At 41.0% G+C, this 23,428-nt stretch overlaps 2 protein-coding genes across 5 annotated transcripts in view; both read right to left on the bottom strand.

Moving 5' to 3' along the window:
- The window catches only part of PPM1E (protein phosphatase, Mg2+/Mn2+ dependent 1E), a 259,054-nt gene that overhangs the window by 182,060 nt on the left and 53,566 nt on the right, over nucleotides 1-23,428 (bottom strand). The window lies entirely within an intron of this gene.
- The window catches only part of RAD51C (RAD51 paralog C), a 94,218-nt gene that overhangs the window by 21,794 nt on the left and 48,996 nt on the right, over nucleotides 1-23,428 (bottom strand). Inside the window, exons 8-10 of one of the 4 annotated variants that reach the window (XM_058164072.1) lie at nucleotides 21,123-21,183; nucleotides 13,671-13,772; nucleotides 4,554-4,773 (exon numbers count right to left, since the gene is read on the bottom strand). In XM_058164072.1, the coding sequence (XP_058020055.1) occupies nucleotides 4,666-4,773; nucleotides 13,671-13,772; nucleotides 21,123-21,183 (271 nt within the window). In that variant the 3' untranslated portion in view covers nucleotides 4,554-4,665. Of the gene's footprint in view, nucleotides 1-4,553; nucleotides 4,774-13,020; nucleotides 13,089-13,670; nucleotides 13,773-21,122; nucleotides 21,184-23,428 lie in introns of those variants that run through there. The other 3 variants (XM_058164074.1, XM_058164073.1, XM_058164076.1) reach the window with 3 other exon arrangements.

Below are 23,428 nucleotides of genomic sequence, written 5' to 3'. Positions count from 1 at the left end.
AGGCGAAAACAGCCTCCCAAGGGCTCCGGAGGCCAGGAACGGGCCCGTTTTTGGACTTCCGGTAGGCCCATTTTTTTGCCCTCGCCAGGCTCTGGAGTCTTTCCCCGAGCCTCTGAGAGGGTGAAAATGACCTCCCCAGGGCTCTGGAGGCCCTCCAGAGGCCGGAAATGGGCCCGTTTCTGCACTTCCGGAATGCGCGCCCTGTTCCTGCCCGTGCCCCACCCCTGTGCAACCTGAAAATCAGCTAGCCGGCAGGAGGCACGTGTGCATGCGCAGTGGATGTGAGCTGGATGACAGCTGTGTGCCAGCTGCGGCACGTGTAACATAGGTTCGCCGTCATGGGTATAGGGTTTCCTGCCTGAGCAGTGGGTTGGACTAGAAGACCTCCAAGGTCCCTTCCAACGCCTGTTATTCTGTATTCCAAAGGTTTTGTCCAAAAACTGATTGCATCACAAGTTATTTTTTTTTTGCAAAACCAACATTCTGAGATTTTTCGTTTGCGACCAAGTGTCTCTATGAACTTCATTGGTTTCTTTTGATTACTAATAATATAATCAAAATAATTTTGGTTTAGACTAAGCCTGGACATTTTCTTTGCAGCTCAAGTCCAGATGTATATAAAGTAAGGAGCTTACAAAAAAGGGGAGGGTCCTTTGGGGTTAAATGTAATTTAGGTATGTTAAAAGTATACTGGATTAGCACTTCTCATTGTACTAATGTTTGCCAAACAGGGAGATTGAATGGCTGGCAATTATGTTCTGCCCTGACTAAATATCCAGATGATATCAATAATAATAATAACAACAATAACAACAGAGTTGGAAGGGACCTTGGAGGTCTTCTAGTCCAACCCCCTGCCCAGGCAGGAAACCCTATACCACTACAGACAAATGGTTATCCAACATTTTCTTAAAAAATTCCAGTGTTGGAGCATTCACAACTTCTGCAGGCAAGTTGTTCCACTTATTGATTGTTCTAACTATCCTAAATATCCTAAAGGTGCTTTTCCAAAATCGGACTTCCGTGGGTTTTTTTTTCCTTTGAAAATGTTTTGATTCTCATCCAAGAAATGAAATGTTTTCAAAGAAAAAAACAACAACAAGAAAGTCCAGTTGCTTTTTGGAAAAGTACATATGGGATAACCATGACTTCTTCAATGATTGAAAAACTCCATAGACGTCCAGATGCTATATAAATTAACCCAGGGTACATGAACATGCAATCAAAAAAATGTTCCATATATTGCCCAAAAGCATCAACTCGCTCACCAAAAAACATTTTCTTATTTTTATCTTCACCTTTCTTCTTGGAGGAAATTTCTTCCCATGTTTTATCCTCTGAGGTATTTGGGGCTGCAAAGGACTGGCCCAAAGATACCGTATTTATTTATTCATTCATTTATTTAATCAATTTCTCTATTTTGAGCAGCAGTCTCAATTCAGCCCCTGCAGATGTTAAGAGGAGAACAGAAAGTCAAGGTTTGAATTTGGAAGCAAGCAAGTGGGACCCACGTCACCTCTCTCTTTAGATTTTAAGTCTTTCCGCAAGGCTAAAAATACCTGAACTTAAAAACAATCCTGCATTTTTCATGTTGTATTTTTACAACTTTCAGGAAGCCGATGACACGAAAGTATCACACTGGAACTCTCAACTGCTGTGAATTGCTGTTGGGAATCCATAGCCACAAAAACTATTCCAAAAATATTATTACGGGTAGCCTTACGACTTCTGACTACAACTGAGCCCAGAATTTGATGTTGCTATAAGTGAGAAGTTTGTTAAGTGAGTTTTGTCCCGTTTTGCGTCTTTTCTCGCCGCATTTGTTAAGTGAACCACTGCAGTCGTTCCATTAGGTTAAGTGAATCTGGCTTCCCCATTGACTTTGCTCATCGGAAAGGTCTCAAAAGGTGGTCCCGTGACCCTGCAACCGTCATAAATATGAACCAGTTGCCAAGCATCTGAATGTAAATTATGTGACCATGGCGATACTGCAAAGGTCGTAAGTGTGAAACATAGCCCTGTCGTTTTTTTCCCCCAGTGCTGTTGTAACTTTGGTTCACTAAATAAGCTGTTGTAAGTAGAGGACTACCTGTTCCTCAGCTTAGCTGGCTGAGGAACTCTGGGAATTGAAGTCCACAAGTCTTAAAGTTGCCAAGGTTGGAGACCCCTGACCTGTCTTACTGAGAAGGAAGTCGCCTGAGTAATACTTTAAACGTTTGCTGTTTTTAAGAAGAAAAAAACAACGCCCCTCTTTGAAGAAGTAATAGAATCAAAGCCGTGACATAGCAAAATAATTTGGATCGATCAGAAAAAAGACCGATTTTCAGACTTGCAGCTTGGCAAAGGAAGCACCGCATCAATCCGTAGCAAACCCAGGTTCTTTTAAGGAAAGACATCACAACACACACACACACACACCCATATCTCCATATAGCCAAGCAGGTGTGTTCTGTATGTTAACTTCCACCCCCCTACTCCCGTTAACCGGCATTGCAAAAGACGTAAGCAGCTATTATTCCCAAATGAAGCATTTGCTTGTTCGCAGTGAGTCCCTTTTGTTTGTCCCTGTCTCCTGCGCCAAAACGTTTGTCTGAATCATCGCATCCAGCTCCCCTTCCTCCTCCTCCTCCTCTTCTTCCTCGCCGCTGCTCCCTCGCTTTTTTGTTTCACGTTGGCAGGAAAGCTCCTACTCTGACTCACAGATTCCAAAATTGGATCGCGTCTCACTCCCGAAATGGAGCTCTGAATATTTTATTATGCAGATCGGGCTTGTGGTGGGGGTTTTTTTTTCTTTTTGATCACGCTTGGGGGAGTGGGTGGGGGGTGGGGGAAAGGCTGGATCCATTGAGTTTCGGAAGAAAGGAAGAGGGAATTTGGGGTTGGCGATGCTCGGGGTCCTTGAGCGCAAGGCCATCCTGGATTTAAAATGTCAAAAATGACAAATGCAGGTGCTTCTCAGGGCACGCATTTCCTTTCTTTCCCGCCTCTGTGAATTTCTCGAGAGATGCACGTATTTTGAGCCGCGTATTTTGTGACGTCACAGATCACTGTTAGTAGGTCAGGTGTAGCGTGAACCGGCAGCAGCGAAAAAGCTTCCTTCCTTCACCTGAATTGTCCAAAGTATCTTTTTTTTTAGCAAAAATGTGGATTTTTCCAAGTTTCTGTCCTGTCGGGTCTGCATTCTGCTTCTCAGCCTTTCTTGTATTCTTTTATTTGATTAAATTTGTTTGCTGCTCCTCTTGCGTCGAGATTACCAAACAAAACCTGAGAATTCCTAGAACAATTTCTCTGTATTGGAAGGAACCTAATTTTCAACTTTATTTAGTTCAGGCATTTTATAGGAACATCACCATACAGTATTTCACTCCTGAGACTCCAGCAAAGGGACCGTAAACGGATTTGCAGCTGGCAATACAGGCAGTCCTCAATTTACGACAACTGAGCCCAAAAGGAGAAATTTTTGAAGTGAGTTTTGTCCTGTTTTTCTTGCCACAGTTGTTAAGCGAATCACTGCAGTTGTTAAATGAGTAATATGGTTGCTCAGTGAAACAGGTTTCCCCATTGACTTGGCTTGTCAGGTCACAAAAAGTGATCACATGACCCCAGGACACTGCAACCATCATAAATACGAGTCGGTTCTTAAGCCTCTAAATATAAATTACATGACCATGGGGACGCGGCAAGAGTGAAAAGTGGTCGTAAGTCACTTTTTTCGGTGCCGTTGTAACTTCAGACGGCTTTGAACGGTCACTAAGTGAACTGTTGTAAGTCGAGGACTACCTTATACTGAGATGGATGGAAGAGGGTGAGGGGTGAGAAAAATTCGCTCCGCTTTGGTGTCATACGTTCTTACAGAACTGAAGCAGTAAATACTTAGAAGGCAGTATTGCAGGCTAACTCTGCGCACAAGACAGGAAGTTCGATCCTGACCGACTTAAGGTCGATTCAGCCTTCCATCCTTTTGAGGTCGGTAAAATGAGGACCCAGATTGTTGGGGCAGCAACAGGCTGACTATGTAAACCGCTTAGAGAGGGCTGTAAAGCACTGTAAAGCAGTGTATAAGTCTAAGTGCTATTGGGAAGGAAGGAAGGAAGGAAGGAAGGAAGGAAGGAAGACGTGGTGGCACAGTGGTTATAATGCAGTACTGCAGGCTAACTCTGCCCACAGCCAGGAAATTTTATCCTGACTGGCTCAAGGTGGACTCAGCCTTCCATCCTTCCGAGGTGGGTAAAATGAGGACCCAGATTGGGGGGTGGGGTGGTGGGAAGGGCAAGATACTGACTCTATAAACCACTGAGAGAGGGCCGTAAAAACACTGTGAAGCGGTATATAAGTCTAAGTGCTGTTGCTATTCTGTCATTCTGTCCTCTTTGGAGTTTTGGGTTCCATGAAGAATTTTCTCACAACAGTTTTTTTTCCTCAGCAACCAGATAATTCAGCTGATGCCATTAAGAAATGTACTGCTGTAGACGCACAAATGCTGAAGTTGTATCTGAAGAAACGCTGAAGCGGAGATTAAGGCACAACAGGGAAGCAATGAAAGGAAAATTACCATTCTTTGAAATTCACACTTTTTATTCATGTTACTCTCTGAGGTACCTTGATATCCATCTTGTAGTACTATCATTTTACAAAGGAAGCAAAGTCGAAATGTATTTTTCTGATTCACTGTTCTTCTACCTGGTCTGTTCGTGGCCTTTTACGAGGATTTGCTTCGTTTTCTGCTGGGCTCAGGTTTGAATCTGAATGCGGAACATCTCTGAATCCCTGAGACTGCGGAAAAAAAAATAACAACAAAACTGTTCAACAATTGCAACTGATTAAAATGCGGAGGCATTATAGTGTCTGAAAATCAGGAGTAGAAAATGGAGGTAGTCCCCGACCTACGGCCACAACGATTTGTTTTTCCCCATTTTAGGACATTTCTTGACACAGTTGTTAAGTGAATCATTGTAGTTGTTAAGTTAGTCACACGGTTGTTAAGTGAATCTGCTTTACCCATTGACTTTGCTTGTCAGAAAGTTGCAAAAGGTGATCACATGACCCTGGGACCCTGCAGCCGTCGTAAATATGAGTCAGTTGCCAAGTGTCTGAATTTTGATCACGTGACCATGGGGATGCTGTGTAAGTGTGAAAAATGGTCATAAGCCACTATTTTCAGTGCTATTATAACTTTGAATGGTCACTAAATGAACCGTTGCACATCGAGGACTACCTGTATAGCAACCACGGGTAGTCCTCAACTTACAAACTTTCATTTAGTTACAAAACCATTTTTCAGAGTTACGACCTTTGCAGCATCCCCATGATCATGAAAATTCTGAAAGCTTGGCAACCGTTTCATATTTATGACCATTGCTGTGTTTCAGGGTCATGTGATCCCCTTTATGAACAGCACAGTCAGTGGGGAAGCCAGATTCACTTAACAACTGCGTGACTAACTCAACAACTGCAGTGATTCACTTAACAGCTGTGGCAAGAAGGGTTGTAAAATGGAGCAAAACTCACTTAACAAATATCTCGCTTAGCAACATAAATTTGGGGCTCTATTCTGGTCGTAATTCGAGGATTACCTGTAGTTTATATTTCCTAGTCTTTTCTCCCTTCAAGAGAGAAAAAACAAACAAAAAGCAAACACAAGAAACAAATACAGGTAGTCCTCGATATACAACAGTTCATTTAGTTCAAAGTTACAACGGCACTGAAAAAGCGCAACTGCAGCGATTCACTTAACAACCGTGGCAAGGAAGGTCGTAAAAGGGGACAAATTCACTTAACAAACATTTCACTTAGCAACAGAAATTTTGGGCTCAATTGTGGTCATAAGTTGAGGACTACCTGTACACAAGAGACCTACATACTAAAAAATGGTGGTGGACTTTAGGAGAAACCCTTCCAGACTTCCACCTCTCACAATACTTGACAACACAGTATCAACAGTAGAAACCTTCAAATTTCTGGGTTCTATCATATCGCAAGATCTCAAATGGACAGCTAACATCAAAAACATCATTAAAAAAGGACAACAAAGAATGTTCTTTCTGCGCCAACTCAGTAAGCTCAAACTGCCCAAGGAGCTGCTGATCCAGTTCTACAGAGGAATTATTGAGTCTGTCATTTGCACCTCTATAACTGTCTGGTTCGGTTCTGCAACCCAACAAGAGAGACAGAGACTTCAGAGGATAATTAGAACTGCAGAAAAAATAATTGCTACCAACCTGCCTTCCATTGGGGACCTGTGTACGGCACGAATCAAGAAGAGGGCCGTGAACATATTTACAGATCCCTCACATCCTGGACATAAACTGTTTCAACTCCTACCCTCAAAAGGACGCTATAGAGCACTGCACACCAGAACAACTAGACACAAGAACAGTTTTTTCCCGAAGGCCATCACTCTGCTAAACAAATAATTCCCTCAATACTGTCAAACTATTTACTAAATCTGCACTACTATTAATCGTCTCATCGTTCCCATCACCAATCTCTTTCCACTTATGACTGTAACTTTATTGCTGGTAATCCTTATGATTTATATTGATATTGATTGTTCCTGATTGCTTATTTGTACCCTATGATTATCATTAAGTGTTATATCATTAATTGTTAAATTGTACCCTATGACCATCATTTGTCTTGTAAAAGTTGTACCTTGATGAAGGTATCTTTTCTTTTATGTACACTGAGAGCATATGCACCAAGACAAATTCCTTGTGTGTCCAATCACACTTGGCCAATAAAAAAAATTCTATTCTATTCTATTCTATTCTATTCTATTCTATTCTATTCTATTCTATTCTATTCTATTCTATTCTATTTTGAATTGCAAGCTGCAATTTGAGACGCATCCCACTCACCCACTCAAATAGGAGAATGCAAAGATGCGATTCATGTATCTGTTCTTTTCATTTTTTCATTTTAATATTTTTTTTCTCAGTGTTAAAATACAAAATAAAGAAAAAGAAAGAAGCTACCAACCATCATACACTGGTACTAAAAATTAAAAAAACAAAAAAACAAAAACATGTGTACAAAAAAAAAGAAGAAGAAATAGAATATATCAGGGGTCTCCAACCTTGGCAACTTTAAGCCTGGTGGACTTCAACTCCCAGAATGCCCCAGCCAGCTTTGACCCCTGGAATATATCATTCATACTGGCATGTAACATAAAAAAATCCACCCTGGCTAAATGCTGCCAAATATATCAAAGGTATCTGATGTTACCTGTTTTTAAGTTTTCAAATTTCTTATGACAAATTATTTGGAAACAGGAAGCTCTTTAAAGAAGTGATGTGTGAGGAACCGAAAGGTTAGCCTTGTTTTTCAAATCATCCTGCAGAGTAACAGATGGAATCGCTGCAGCTAAAGTCACGGTGAAAGGACAAGGCTAACTTCTCTGCTGAAATCGGTTGGGGGGAATCCTATCTCTCTGTTCTTTTCTTACGCTCGGAATTAGTCCCCTAATAAGTAATTATTCCCCCAAGTGTTCCCCTGCCTGCTCTTAAAAATGGCGAACGGCGGGTGGCTACCAATTGCTCAAAGAAGCAGCAAATTTGTTTCAGAAGAGATGGCATCTCAAGCTGGCAGGATGTGAAAATTGTGGCATGGGTGAGGGCTATAAAATGACACGGAAGACCCAGCTTGATCTGTAACACAAACAGAGAAGCAACTTATCTCTGAGAGGATGAGCAGAGCTGAAAAGCCATCAATCCCCCCCCCCTTTTTTAAAGGACAGATAAGGAGAGGAATTGATTTCCACAGTACTTAGGCAAAGCCACCACCACTCTCCGAAAGTGGCCCGAAATAATTCCGTGAATAGAATAAAGCAGAAATATTTCAGGGCTACCTTAGCAGCTCATCGTGGAAATTGGGTTTCTGAAGCCAAAAATGGACAGCTAAAACACTCCAGCCCCCCAAAATTAGAAACAGTTATAATAAGAAAATAAAATAAAATTAAGGTTCTAGATTTGAGTCTGTAGGGATTCTCAGTCATCCAGGTCATGGTTCTCCAAAAGGTGTTTTTTCAGGAGGCAACTGGACTTTCTTGTTTTTTCTGTGAAGACGTTTCCCTTCTCATCCAAGAAGCTTCTTCAGCTCTGACTGGATGGAAGGGAACGGAAGGATTTATATTCCTTGCAAACAACTGGTCATTTGCATCCTTTTTAGAGAGTCGTTGAGGCCACTTGGAGGTTCATCTGTGTCCTCGGGGTCACCTGAGTAGACTACAGGAACCAGGAGCACCACTCAGGTGACCCTTGTCAGGCCTGGAAACCATACTAGACTTTAGGTTTCCAGACGCTGCCACATTGGCTTCTGAGTTTTCTTTATGCAGAAGAGGTTTTTCTGGAACCTTGACAACCCTGAGGACACAGACAAACCTCCAAGTGGCCTCAACGACTCCCTAAATGGATGCAAATGACCATCTGTCTGCAAGGCATATAAATCCTTACATCCGGTAAGAGCTGAAGAAGCTTCTTGGATGAGAAGTGAAATGTCTTCAAAGAAAAAATTAGAAAGTCCAGTTGCCTCTTAAAAAAAGCACTTTTAGGTCAAGATTCTAGATTTGACGCAAAATATCAGTCCAAAACATAAACTGGCTGTTTACAGATTTAGCAAACTGAAACCTCATTGCTGTGAAGCCAAAATTGGGAGAAAATATTCATAAAAGTTTTACTCCGGGGTTTTTCTTCGCCGGTTTTAGCACTTGTCACATTTCTAGAACTGCTTTTAGCACTGTGAATTCACTATTGGAATAAAATAATGTTCCATGGTTCAAGAGGGTGGCAAATTAAGATGAGGTAGAACAGAATAGAAAATGGAATGGAATGGAATGGAATGGAATAGAATAGAATAGAATAGAATAGATTGGAATAGAATAGAATAGAATAGAAAATATGGAATGGAATGGAATGGAACAGAATAGAAAATAGAATAGAATAGAAAGAATAGAATAGAATAGCAATAACAGTAGAATAGAATAGAATAGAATAGAATAGAATAGAATAGAATAGAATATAATAGATTGGAATAGAATAAAATAGAATAGAAAATATGGAATGGAATGGAATAGAATAGAAAATAGAATATAATAGAAAGAATAGAATAGAATAGCAATAACAGTAGAATAGAATAGAATAGAATAGATTGGAATAGAATAGAATAGAATAGAATAGAATAGAATAGAATAGAATAGAATAGAAAATATGGAATGGAATGGAATGGAATGGAATAGAATAGAAAATAGAATAGAATAGAAAATAGAATAGAATAGAATAGAAAAGATGGAATGGAATGGAATGGAATAGAATAGAAAATAGAATAGAATAGAAAGAATAGAATAGAATAGCAATAACAGTAGAATAGAATAGAATAGAATAGAATAGAATAGAATAGAATGGAACAGAACAGAATAGAATAACAGTTATGGAGGTGCAGATGACAGACTCAATAATTCCTCTGTAGAACTGTATCAGCAGCTCCTTGGGCAATTAGAATAGAATAACAGAGTGGGAAGGGACCTTGGAGGTCTTCTAGTCCAACCCCCTGCTTAGGCAGGAAACCCTACACCATTTCAGACAAATAAATATTACAATCTCTACATTAAAACTGAAGTGCCATTAAAGTACAGGTAGTCCTAGACTTAACCACAATTGGGCCAAATATTTATGTTGCTAAGTGAGACATTTATTAAGTGAATTTTGCCCCATTTTACAACCTCTCTTGCCAGAGTTGTTACTGCACTGCAGTTATTAAATTAGTGACACGGTTCTTCAATAAATCTGGCGCGCGGGGTGGGGGAGAGAGAAAGAGAGAGAGAGAGTGAGAGACTGACTACATGTAGTCGCAACACTAGAGATTCCGGTGGTTTACTCTATTTATAGTGGTATTTTCTCAGCAGAGAGAGAGAGAGAAAAAGAGTTACTTACTTTGTGTCATATGAGTAAAACTGACAGCTTTCTGTGACTAATTTTTGTGTCAGGAAGAGCTTGAGAAAATGATTTTTGCATTTATGATTTCCACCCTCCCTGTTCTGCCAAAAGCAATCATACAGCTCCCGTTCTGTGTAATCACGACAGCATCGCCCCTAAAATAAAACTGTGACTGATGGGCTTTGCCAAGAACCAAACAAGAGGCAGCTTTCAGTAGAAGATCTAAGACTTTATAATCTAAGGCTGTACCGGTTAGTCCTCAACTTACAACCGTTCGTTTAGTGACTGTTCAAAATTACAAAGACTTTGAAAAAAAATAAAAGGACCGTTTTTCACTTATGACCGTTGTGGGGTCCCGTGGTCACATGATTGAGATTCAAACTGGCATGTATTTCTGACGGTTGCAGTGTCATGTGATCTCCTCTTGCGACCTTCTGACGAGCAAAGTCAATGGGGAAGCCAGATTTCCTTAACAAATGTGTGACTAGCTTAACAACTCCAACGACTCACTTTAACGACTGGGGCGAGAAAATGGGGCCAAAGTCACTTAACAACTCTCATGCTTAGCAATGGAAATTTTGGGCTGAATTGTAGTCAGAAGTAGAGGACCACCTGTACTCAGAGCAGTGAGGCTAAGCGTGAGGCATGGCGTTTTCCACACAGTAGATCCCAGAGGCGAAACAACGAGACAGATGGTTTCTAAACATGATAAATAAATAAACCATGTTTTTCTCCCAAATGGAAGAAGCCCTCAAGAAATGAAAAGAAAGCAAGGGTAGTTCTTTCTTTCTATGCATTTCTGGAGCCATGGCAAAGGACCTCTGTGGCTCAGGCTGCTAAGACAGTCTGTTATTAAACACAGCTCCTTGCAATTACTGCAGGCTCGAGTCCCACCAGGCCCAAGGTTGACTCAGCCTTCCATCCTTTATAAGGTAGGTAAAATGAGGACCCAGATTGTTGGGGGGGCAATAAGTTGACTTTGTATATAATATACAAATGGATGAAGACTATTGCTTGACATAGTGTAAGCCGCCCTGAGTCTTCGGAGAAGGGCAGGATATAAATGCAAATAATAATAAAAAAAATTGCCAGAGTTGATTTAAAGGATTTATTGCTGAAATGGCCAACATTACAAACATTTTTGTGAGGCTGAAAACGGCTTGTATACAACAAAACTCATTTGTTTTCCACTTGGTTCTTGGTGGTCTCTGAACTTTGTGGTTTTCTTGCAGACATTTATTTACCAAACTATGTAACAGTCTATCCGCAGGTTATGAAATTAAGGAGTTTTCATCATGTCATCGCAGACTCAACCATAGTTTCAACTGGGAAAGGGTGAGCATCCTAGAGTAGACCAAGCTAAATTCAAAAATGCAAGTGAATTTCTGCAAGCCCGGCACTCGGACAAATTGACCATCAACAGGCACATAGAGCTAAGCAACATCTACGTACCAATCAAAAAGCCCAAAAGGAAACAAAAAGCCTAACACACCTCCTCACCAGCAGTCAACACTCAGATGAGCCAAAATTAACACCAAGATAGAATAGAATAGAATTCTTTATTGGCCAAGTGTGATTGGACACAAGGAATTTGTCTTAGGTGTATATGCTCTCAGTGTACATAAGGAGAATAAAATACATTCATCAAGAATAAAAAGATACAACACTTAGTGATAGTTAAGGTTACTAATAAGCTATCAAATTGTACCAGGAAACAAATAAAAACAATATAAATCAATATAAATTGAAAGACACAAGCAACTTGGTTATAGTAATAAGTGGGAGGAGATAGATACTAGTAAGGAAGAGAAGAATAATAGTAATATAGTCTTTGTAGTTAATTTGATAGTGTTGAGGGATGGCGTTCAGGAAAAAAACTGTTTTTGTTTCTAGTTGTTCTGGTGTGCAGTGCTCTGTAGCGTCGTTTTGAGGGTAGGAGTTGAAACAGTTTATGTCCAGGATGCGAGGGGTCTGCAAATATTTTCACAACTTTCTTTTTGACTCGTGCAGTACGCAGGTCTTCAATGGAAGGCAATTTGATAGCCATTGTTTTTTCTGCGGTTCTAATTATCCTCTGAAGTCTGTGTTTTTCTTGTTGGGTTGCAGAGGCAAACCAGACAGTTATAGAGGTGCAGATGACAGACTCAATAATTCCTCTGCAGTACTGGATCAACAGCTCTTTGGGCAATTAGAATAGAATGAGAGAGTTGGAAGGGATCTTGGAGGTCTTCTAGTCCAACCCCCTGCTTAGGCAGGAAACCCTACACCACCCTACAGTTTGAGCTTTCTGAGTTGGCGCAGAAAGAACATTCTTTTTTTTATAAATAATTATATTTTTTATAAAATTTATAAGATTAACACTAGACCTCTAGTCTAGACACTAATAACACTAGAACACTAGACACTAATATATCAAGAAGTAAGTAAAGGTAAAGGTAAAAATTCCCCTCGCACATACTTGCTAGTCGTTCCTGACTCTAGAGGGCGGTGCTCATCTCCGTTTCAAAGTCGAAGAGCCAGCGCTGTCCGAAGACATCTCCGTGGTCATGTGGCCAGCATGACTCAACGCCAAAGGCGTACGGAACGCTGTTACCTTCCCACCAAAGGTTTTTGTCTATTTTTGTCTACTTGCATTTTTATGTGCTTTCGAAACTGCTAGGTTGGCAGAAGCTGGGACAAGTAATGAGAGCTCACCCTGTTACACGGCAGCACCAGGGATTCGAACCGCTGAGCTGCCGACCTTTCGATCAACAAGCTCAACATCCTAGCCCCTGAGCCACCGAGTCCCTATCAAGAAGTAAACAATAACCCAAATCAAGGAAGTGGTACCAACACGGATAAACAATCAAATAATAAAAAACAGCCTAATCAAGGAATCACCAAGAAAGCTTCCCCCAACACACATAGGGCAAGTTACTAGTATAAAGATAAGAGCAAAACCCACTCCCTTCTAGCACTGATGATGTTACCTAGTTTGGTAATGAAACATCTGCAAGAAAATAATCAAGCTCAGAGAGCACCAAGGACCCCACGTTTCATCCCTGAGCTACGGTACAAACATTCAAACAAACAAATCCAGGAAACTACAGACCTATCAGCCTGACCTCAATACCAGGGAAGATTCTGGAAAAGATAATCAAGCAACGAATCAGCGAACACCTAGAAGCAAACAAAGTAATAACCAAAAGCCAACACGGGTTTGTCAAAAACAGATCATGCCAGACTAATCTTATTGCATTCTTTGACAAAGTGACAAAATTAGTAGACCAGAGGAATGCTGTTGGTATAATTTACTTGGACTTCAGTAAGGCATTTGATAAAGTAGACCATAACCTACTACTAGATAAAGTAGAAAAATGTGGGTTAGACAGCACCACCACCAAATGGATTCGTAACTGGCTGACCAACCACACTCAACCTGTAGTCCTCAGTGGAACTACATCCACATGGAGGGAAGTATGCAGTGGGGGTACCCCAAGGCTTTGTTTTAGGCCCAGTACTCTTCAACATCTTCATCAATGACTTGGACGAGGGGATAGATGGGGAACTCATCAAATTTGCAGATGACACCAAGCTGGCAGGAATAGCCAACACTCCAGAAGATAGGCTCAAGTTACAGAAAGATCTTGACAGACTTGAACATTGGGTGCTATCTAACAAAATGAAATTCAACAGTAAAAAAAGTAAGATTCTACATTTAGGCAAAAAAACCAAAATGCACAACTACTGTATATGTGGTACCTTGCTCAATAGTAGTAACTGTAAGAGGGATCTTGGAGTCTTAGTGGACAACCATTTAGATATGAGCCAGCAGTGTGCAGCAGCTGCCAGCACAATTCTGGGCTGCATAAAGAGGGATAGAATCAAGATCACGTGAAGTGTTAATACCATTCTATAATGCCTTGGTAAGGCCACACTTGAAATATTGCATTCAGTTTTGGCCGCCACAATGTAAAAAAGATGTTGAGACTCTAGAACGAATGCAGAGAAGAGCAACAAAGATGGTTAGGGGACTGGAGGCTGCGGTGTGGCTCAGGCTGTAAGAAGCCTGTTATTAAACACAGCTGCTTGCAATTACTGCAGGCTCGAGTCCCACCAGGCCCAAGGTTGACTCAGCCTTCCATCCTTTATAAGGTAGGTAAAATGAGGACTCAGATTGTTGGGGGGCAATAAGTTGACTTTGTATATAAATATACAAATAGGATGAGACTATTGCCTTACACAATGTAAGCCGCCCTGAGAAGGGTGGGATATAAATGTAAATTAAAAAAAAACATATGAAGAAAGGTTGCACAAACTCAGTATGTCTAGTTTAATGAAAAGAAGGACTAGGGGAGACATGATAGCTGTGTTCCAATATCTCAGGGGCTGCCACAAAGAAGAGGGAGTCAAACTATTCTCCAAAGCACCTGAGGGTAAAACAAGAAGCAATGGGTGGAAACTAATCAAGGAGAGAAGCAACTTAGAACTAAGGAGAAATTTCCCAACAGTAAGAACAGTTAATCAGTGGAACAACTTGCCTGCAGAAGTTGTGAATGCGCCAACACTGGAAATTTTTAAGAAAATGTTGGATAGCCATTTGTCTGAAGTGGTGTAGGGTTTCCTGCCTGGGCGGGGGGATTGGACTAGAAGACCTCCAAGGTCCCTTCCAACTCCGTTGTTGTTGTTGTTGTTGTTGTTGTTGTTATTATTCTCTTCTGTTTTTGAATTTGTGGATTTATTTTCCCACCCTGTCATCGCAATATTCATAGTTCTACTTTGGTGATTCCAAAACACATTCAGAACTCAAAAGACAGTTCTAAAAATCCATAGGAAATGCTATGGCAACATGTTCCCAGGCAAGCAAACACTTATAGTCTGGTAAGCTGTGCGCTTTTGACATTTGAAATTTGTTCTGGCTTAGCTCCATGTTCCGCAGAAACTGCCCATAAAATGTGGCTAGTTACAATATTTATTTCAGGATTATACTCAGACGTTTCAAATGCCATCAAAAATACCTGGGAAGTTTTTGTAATTCTGTACCGTATTCAGTCCACTTAACACCTAGGTCCTGTCATGTTTATTTATTTGCATTTATATCCCGCCCTTCTCCGAAGACTCAGGGCGGCTTACACTATGTTAAGCAATAGTCTTCATCCTATTTGTATATTATATACAAAGTCAACTTATTGCCCCCAACAATCTGGGTCCTCATTTTACCTACCTTATAAAGGATGGAAGGCTGAGTCAACCTTGGGCCTGGTGGGACTTGAACCTGCACTAATTGCAGGCAGCTGTTGTTCATAACAGACTGTTTAGCAGTCTGCGCCACTCAAGGACCCAATTGGCATTCTGATTCAGTGCTACCTGCCAATTCCAGGATTGGCTATACAGGATATAGTTACAACCACAATTGAGACAAAAATTTCTGTTGCTAAGTGAGAAATTTGTTAAATGAGTTTTGCCATTTACTTGCCACATTTGTTAATGCAGTCGCTAAGTCAGTTACACGGCTAATAAGTGAACCTGGCTTCCCCATTGTCTTTGCTTGTCAGAAGGTTGCAAAAGGGGATCACATGACCCTGGGATACTGCAAGCGTCATAAATGTGAACCAATTGCCAAACATCTGAATTTAAATTACATGACCATGGGGATGCTGCACCATCGTGTGTCCTAAGTGTGCAAAACGGTCATTAGTCATTTTTTTTAAGTGCCATTGTAACTTTGAACAGTCATTAAATGAACTGTTATAATTTGAGGACTACCTGTATAAGATGAGACCACTTACAATGATCCCCCAAATGATGTGGGAATTAAGCAAGTTATTTGCTTAATTTAGGTCATCAAATCCTAAATTTAGATCGTGAGGTCCATGTATTACTAAGTGGACATTACAGCTCACGTTGGGTCCATTATTTTGGAGTGAGGCAGGCATACATTTTGGCGAGAAGATAGGTTTGGAAACTTATAGGAACTAAGAACGGGTAGTCCTCAACTTACGACCACAATCGAGAACAAAATTTCTATTAATAAGTGAGACAGATGTCAAGTGAGTTTTGTCCCGAGGGGAATTGAGAGTGTGATTATGTGTGGAGTGACTAGAGATTATAATTTCAGATTTATTTTGGATTATGATTGTTAGTTTTGATACCCTACATTTTGTTCTGGGAAGTCGGGGGGTTGGGGGGTAAGGGGAGGGAACTGGGGTGGGTTTGGGGGGTAAGGGGAGGGAACTGGGGGTGGGGTTGAGGGTAGAGGATGGAGTGATGGTTAATGTACAGGGATTATTGAAGATGCATAAATATAATTAATGTAGGGTCGGGTCTGCCTAGCTACCATTTTAGAATGGTGGGGAGGAAGTAAAGAGGAGAGAGTAGGAGGTAGGAAAGAGGAAGGAAGAGGGGTAGAAGAGGGAGAAGGAAGGTGTAGGGCGGAGGGAGGAGAGGAAGTAGATAAGAGAAGGGGAGGAAGGTCTGGAAAATAGAAGAAGGTAGAAGAGGGAAGAGAGTTAAAAAGGGGGGTGGTGACTGGGCAAGCCCGACTAATTGTATATGACTGTACATTGGATGAGTCGTTGGATATGAATGTAAAAATAAAACTTTTTTATAAAAAAAAAAGAGAGTGAGTTTTGTCCCATTTTATGACCTTTTTTTCCACAGTTGTTAAGTCAGGAGTGTCAAACTCACAGCCCACAAGATGGATGTGTCACATGCTGGTTTAGCGAAAGGGGGGGGGGGGAAATTGGGATACGTTGTCACATGACGTGTCGTCGCAAGTTTGACACCCCTGTGTTAAGTAAATTGCTGCAGTTGTTAAGTTAGTAACACGGTTGTTAAATGAATCCAGCTTCCCCATTGACTCTGCTTGTCAGAAGGTTGCAAAAGGGGATCACATGACCTCAGGACACTGCAACCATCATATATGCATGCCAGTGGCCTTGCCTCTGAATTTTGATCACATGACCATGGGGATGCTGCATCAGCCGTAAGTGTGAAAAATGGGCATAAGTCACTTTTTTCAGTATCGTCGTAACTTCAAACTGGGATAGCTCAGGCAATAGAGAAGCCTGTTATTAGAACACAAAGCCTGCAATTACTGCAGGTTCAAGCCCGGCCCAAGGTTGACTCAGCCTTCCATCCTTTATAAGGTAGGTAAAATGAGGACCCAGATTGTTGGGGGGGCAATAAGTTGACTTTGTAAAAAATATACAAATAGAATGAGACTATTGCCTTATACATTGTAAGCCGCCCTGAGTCTTCGGAGAAGGGCGGGGTATAAATGTAAAAAAAAAACAAAAAAAAACAGTCAACAAAGTGTTGTAAGGCAAGGACCATCCGTAAAGTAAACTAACTTATTAACTAATAAGAATTAGGACCTTCTTTAAAAATTTTATTTTATTTTTATTACAAGTTTCCTTTTTCATAACATTGGTGTATGAAGTAGGGCCTTTCATTTAACAAAGAAAACAACTACGAAAAATCCCACTGAGGAAATATTGAGGACAGTATTAAAAAGCCAATGTAGCTGCACAAAATTATCTTAATGAAATTCCGAAAAAAAAAATTCAAATAAAAGAGGGAGAGAGGATCAAAAACATCAAAGATGGTTCATAGACACAGCCAGCCCCGATTTACTGAGACGGTGTCAAGAATGGCAAAAGCTCAGAAGACACCGAGTTTGTCAAAAGGAGGTAAGAGTAATAAGAAGGGCAACTTCAAATAGGTTTAAAGGAAAAGGAAAAGGATCAATATACCAGCTATTCAGTGAAGCGCTATCAAAGCTGACACCAGCCAGAGTGTAGAAAAACTAAAAAAAAAAAGTTCATGATCGAAAGATGAGGAGAGACCTGGCCCACAGAATTGCAAAGAATGGATATCACCATCATCATCATCCCGTTAAGAAGGATTTGACTAAGGAAAAGAGCAGGAGGCCTAATGACTTAAATCAGGGGTCAAACTCAAGGCCCACGGGCCAAATCCGTCTCGTGGGGTGCTTAGATCTGGCCACCCTAGAAATAATAGTGTCTCTACCAATGAAAATGGAGCTGTTTTCAGCTGCAACGGCTTCCTGCAACCCTTTGCCAGCAAAAATGGAGCTCAGGAGGGCCGCGCAAGGTTCTCTCCGTTTTTGCTGGCAGAGCATTCGGGTCTCCACAGGTGCCCCCAACATGACTGACATCGAGCTGGCCATGTTGAGAGGACCACAACCTCCCCCCACACACACCGAGGTCAAACACAACCCTGATGTGGCCCTCAATGAAATCTAGTTTGACACCTCTGACCTAAATGTTCCCTTCCAAATTTATAATTCATAATAGGGATGGTCTGAGGCAGGATGCTGAGTGAGCAGGATACAGTTGCTCAATGCAGACATACTGTCAAGGTGTAGCTAAGGAAACGAATTATGGATATGGCCTGTACAGTATCTGCATGGCGTGTATTATCTGTTAACTTGCAAATCAGAATAAGAAACCATAAGTAGGTCACAAATGCATCATTTGTTTAATCCTTAGTTTGATGCTTGGAATTTACATACTATTAAAACTCTCCTGTTTGTCTTTTTGTAACCTTTAACCGAACAAAATGTCGCAGGGCAACAATTTTTGAACCAAGGTACCTCAAAGGGGCTTGCTTAGAGAAAGCATCCAAAATACGTGTGGTTTTAATCTAATTATTTTTACCTGTTTTATAACATGCAAAATGGCCAGTTATCTTGCAGGGGAGATGTGCAGCAAAAACATTCAATAAATAAAATAATTAAAAATACAAAACTGTGGAACGAGCGCTGTGGAATTGAAAGTCGGCAAACTTTTTTATAAAAAGATTTTACGATATTAAAAATGATCCTAAACTGTTTTATGACATGATGCAAAATGTCATAAACTATTTCCAGTGGTCAACTCCTGATGTTTGACAGTTCGACATGGGCTACTTTTATGGCAGATACATCTCTGGGTATGTTCCCAAATTAGAATCTCTGCTTATTGTTGAAGGTGTTGGAGAAGCTGGAAAGGAAATATCTCTGAAAAGATGACCCAACACGTTGCGAGTTGTCTAATATTATTTAAAACTCTGGCCTCTTGAGATGTTGGGAAGGCTGAGCAGATGGGAAATGAAAACAGAGCGGTAGCTTCAAAACATGATTTGTTGAGAGAGCTCAAAAAATGAAAAGTATTAGATGACCACATCAATCAGCAAATAACAAACCCATGCTGTGCACAGCATCTGAAAGAAGTCAAGAGGGACATGACTATCACAGGTTGACCTAAGAAAACCTTTCCTGGATTTTAGTCCAGAAAAGCTGCTTGTAGCTGAGCTGCTTGTAGGCCGTAGAATAGAATAGAATAGAATAGAATAGAATATAGAATGTAGAGTAGAATAGAATTTAGAATAGAATAGAATTTAGAATAGAATAGAATAGAATAGAATAGAAGTCTTTATTGGCCAAGTGTGATTGGACACACAAGGAATTTATCTTGGTGCATATGCTCTCCGTGCACATAAAAGAAAAGATACATTCAGAATAGAATAGAATAGAATAGAATAGGATTTTTTTTATTGGCCAAGTGTGATTGGACACACAAGGAATTTGTCTTGGTGCATACGCTCTCAGTGTACATAAAAGAAAAGATCATCAAGAACAGGGGTTTCCAACCTTGGTCGCTTTAAGACTTGTGGACTTCAACTCCCAGAGTTCCTCAGCCAGCTTTGCTTCTGGGAATTGAAGTCTTCAATCGACCAAGGTTGGAGACCCCTGATCAAGAATTCTAAGATACAACACTAAATGATATCACAGGGTACAAATAAGCAGTCAGGAAACAATCAATATCAATATAAACCATAAAGATACAAGCAACAAAGTGACAGACATACAGTCGTAAGTGGAAGGAGATGGGTGATGGGAACGATGAGAAGATTAATAGTTTTATAGATATTGAGGTTTTCTAGAAGAGAGGGTGTTTTCTAGATTATTGATGATTTTAATCTCTCTCTGTATGCTGCTGATTTTCTCCGCGAACAGAATGGACCCATGGAAAGCTACAAAGAACCAACCTTGGATGGAACCAATGGAGGAGCCGGTACCTGGGTCTGGCGAAAGCAGGGAAGCAGGGAAATCGTTGAATAGACTGCGCACGGTCAAAACATGTTCCAGAGATACTCTGAACAAACGGGGCTATCCAGTGGGTTCTGCTCTTTGTGATTGTGGTGACACGCAGGCAACAACACAAATGCGTATCTGCCCTTTGTGTCCCAATCAATGTATACTTGAGGATCTCATGGCGGTGTGATAGAACTTAATTAACGTTGCTGATTTCTGGGCAAAATCCGTTGAATTTGTATGTTTTAATTTTATATTTTATACAAGTAGTCCTCAACTTACAACAGTTCATTTAGTGACCATTCAAAGTTACAACAGCACTGAAAAAAGTGTTTTTCATACTTACAAATGTTGCAATATCCCCGTACTCACACGATCAGTATTTGGACACTTAGCAAACTGACTCATATTTATGAAGGTTGCAGTGTCCCAGGTCATGTGCCCACTTTCTGTGGCCTTCTTACAAGCAAAATCAATGGGGAAGCCAGGTTTCCTTAACAACCGTCCCCCTAACTTAATAATGGCAGCAATTCCCTTAACAACTCTTGCACAAAAGGTGGCAAAATGGAGTCAATTCACTTAACAAATGTTTCACTTCGCCACAAGAAATTTGGGCTCAATCGTGGTCGTAAGTCAAGGACTACCGGTAGTAGCCTTATTTTTTTTTTTAATTTACATTTATATCCCGCCCTTCTCCGAAGACTCAGGGCGGCTTACACTATGTTAGCAATAGTCTTCATCCTATTTGTATATTTATATACAAAGTCAACTTATTGCCCCCAACAATCTGGGTCCTCATTTTACCTACCTTATAAAGGATGGAAGGCTGAGTCAACCTTGGGCCTGGTGGGACTAGAACCTGCAGTAATTGCAAGCAGCTGTGTTAAGAACAGACTGTCTTAACAGTCTGAGCCACAAGAGGCTTTTTAATTAATTTTAATTAATTTTTTTAATTGTGATGCTTTTGACATGAATATGCAAACTATCACAGCTTCATCGTGAAGACGTGTGGCTAGGGTTGTTCTAATGTTAGTGTTTTACATTCCCTTCATTGTTAGCATTTCATTTTCACCTTGTTGTTCCCAGTTTGGGCCTCTTCCACCAATTGTACTTACCGTAATGCAAAAGGGTACGGTTGACTCCTTCTGACTCGGAGACTTGTACAACGTCGCCAACCTGAAAATAAATAACAAACGGACAATCATGATTGCTTCAATGACATGGACTAATGTGGAGGTGGGGGGGGAAAAATCGAACAGCATTAAGCTCACTGCATTTCACTGGCAATTATTTGCGCTTAGGTTATCTTACTTCATTATTACAGAGTCAGAGAATTCAGAGTATTACATCACTGGTATTAGTCAGTGAAAGGACATAGTCAATTCAACGAATGAGGAAAATATTGTAGGATCAAAACTATGGCATGTTAATTTTAGCTTTATATCCTGTCTTTTTATCAGTGTAGGTTGTTGTTAGTTGCGAAGTCGTGTCCGACCCATCGTGACCCCATGGACCACGTTCCTCCAGGCTTTCTTGTCCTCTACCATCCTCTGGAGTCCATGTAAGCTCCCGACTGCTTCAGTGACTCCATCCAGCCACCTCATTCTCTGCCGTACCGTTCTTTTGCCCTCCATCTTTCCCAGCATTCGGCTCTTCTCCAGGGAGTCCTTCCTTCTCATTAGGTAGCCAAAGTATTTGAGTTTCATCTTCAGGATCAGTCAGGATTGATCTCCTCCAGGATTGACCGGTTTGATCGCCTTGCAGTCCAAAGGACTCTCAGGAGTCTTCTCCAGCACCAGAGCTCAAAGGCCTCAATTGTAGGTAGTCCTTGTTTAAAGATGGTAATTGGGACAGAAAACTCCATTGTTAAGTGAAGCACTTTTAAGGAGAAAAGCCAGTTTGGCTATCCTGGTTACTATTGTTAAGTAAGGATCTCATTTGGACACAATTTCTGACTTCCCACTAACTTCGCTTGCAGGATGATCACAAATTCTGACCACGGGACACTGCAATGGCAGGTATGGGTCCAGTTGCAAGTTACCATTCATTCATCGTTATTTTAAGTTTGAATGGTCACTGAACTAGTGGTCAGTAAACAAGGATCTAGACAGCTGGAATGGTTCCTATTCCTTTTTAACAAGCTTGCACAGGGGACGTTTCCAGAAGATAACAGAGTTGGAAAGGACTTTAGAGGTCTTCTAGTTCAACCCTACTTAAGCGGATGACTTTATACCATTCTGGAAAAATGCTTATCCAAGTCTCTTCTTGACAATCTCCAATGTTGGAGCACTCACAACTTCTTGAGGCAAGTCATTTCACTGATTAATTGCTCAGGAAAGTTCTCCTTTGTTCGAGGTTGCTTCTCTCTTTTGATTCCATCCAGGGATGAAATCTAAAAATTTTCCCTATTGGTTCTTGTGGGCGTGGCTTAATTGGAGGGCGTGGCTTGGTGGTCAGGTGACTGAATGGGCATGGCCAATAATAATAAATAATAAAAATAATAGAGGATACAAAACTTGGGAGTGCACCGGTCTACCTTTTTTAAAACTAGAGGCACCGGTCTACCAATTGCCTTTTTTTGGGAGGCACCAGTCTATCTTCTTTAAAAGTAGAGGCACCGGTCTACCAATTGCCTTTTTTGGGAGGCACCGGTCTACCAATTGCCCTTTTTTGGGAGGCGCCGGTCTACCTTCTTTAAAACTAGAGGCACCGCTCTACCAACTGCCTTTTTTTGGGAGGCACCGCTCTAACTTCTTTACTTTAAAAATAGAGGCACTGGTCTATTAGCCGCCTACAGCGCTGATCAGCTGCAGTGCGGCCCTTTGAAGCACCACGGCAGTCATTTAAGGCTGTTTGCAGTTATATCACCACCTAGAGCTTCAGGGACAGAGAAAAGGAACCGCGAGGCGTGGGTGGTGGTAGGGGGCAGGGATTTTTGCTACCAGTTCTCCGAACTACCCGCCCCCATCACTCTGAACCGGGAGCATTTCACCCCCGATTCCATCCATTTCTTCTTGTCCTGCCTTCAGGTGCTTTGGAAAATAGCGACTCCCTCTTCTTTTGGCAACCTCTGAGATATTGGAAGACTGCTATCATGTCTCCCCTAGTCCTTCTTTTCATCAGACTAGACATATCCAGTTCCAGCAACCGCTGTTTACATGTTTTAGCCTCCGGTCCCTAATCAACTTTGTTGTACTTCTCTGCACTCTTTCTAGAGTCTCAACATCTTTTTTTTATTTCGTGGTGTGATCATTGCTGTATTGAAGTGTTGTTTCTCAACCTCAGCAACTTTAAGATGTATGCACTTCAAGTCCATGCTGGGGAATTCTGGGATTTGAAATCCATATATTTTCAAGTTGCTGAGGCTAAAAAACAGTGTCCTACTGTCTTAATGTTTTAAATTAAAGACAGTAGGGCACTG

The sequence above is a fragment of the Ahaetulla prasina genome, chromosome 1 (genome assembly GCF_028640845.1).
Source record: "Ahaetulla prasina isolate Xishuangbanna chromosome 1, ASM2864084v1, whole genome shotgun sequence".
Lineage (NCBI taxonomy): Eukaryota > Metazoa > Chordata > Lepidosauria > Squamata > Colubridae > Ahaetulla > Ahaetulla prasina.
This window is presented reverse-complemented; position numbering and strand designations above follow the sequence as displayed.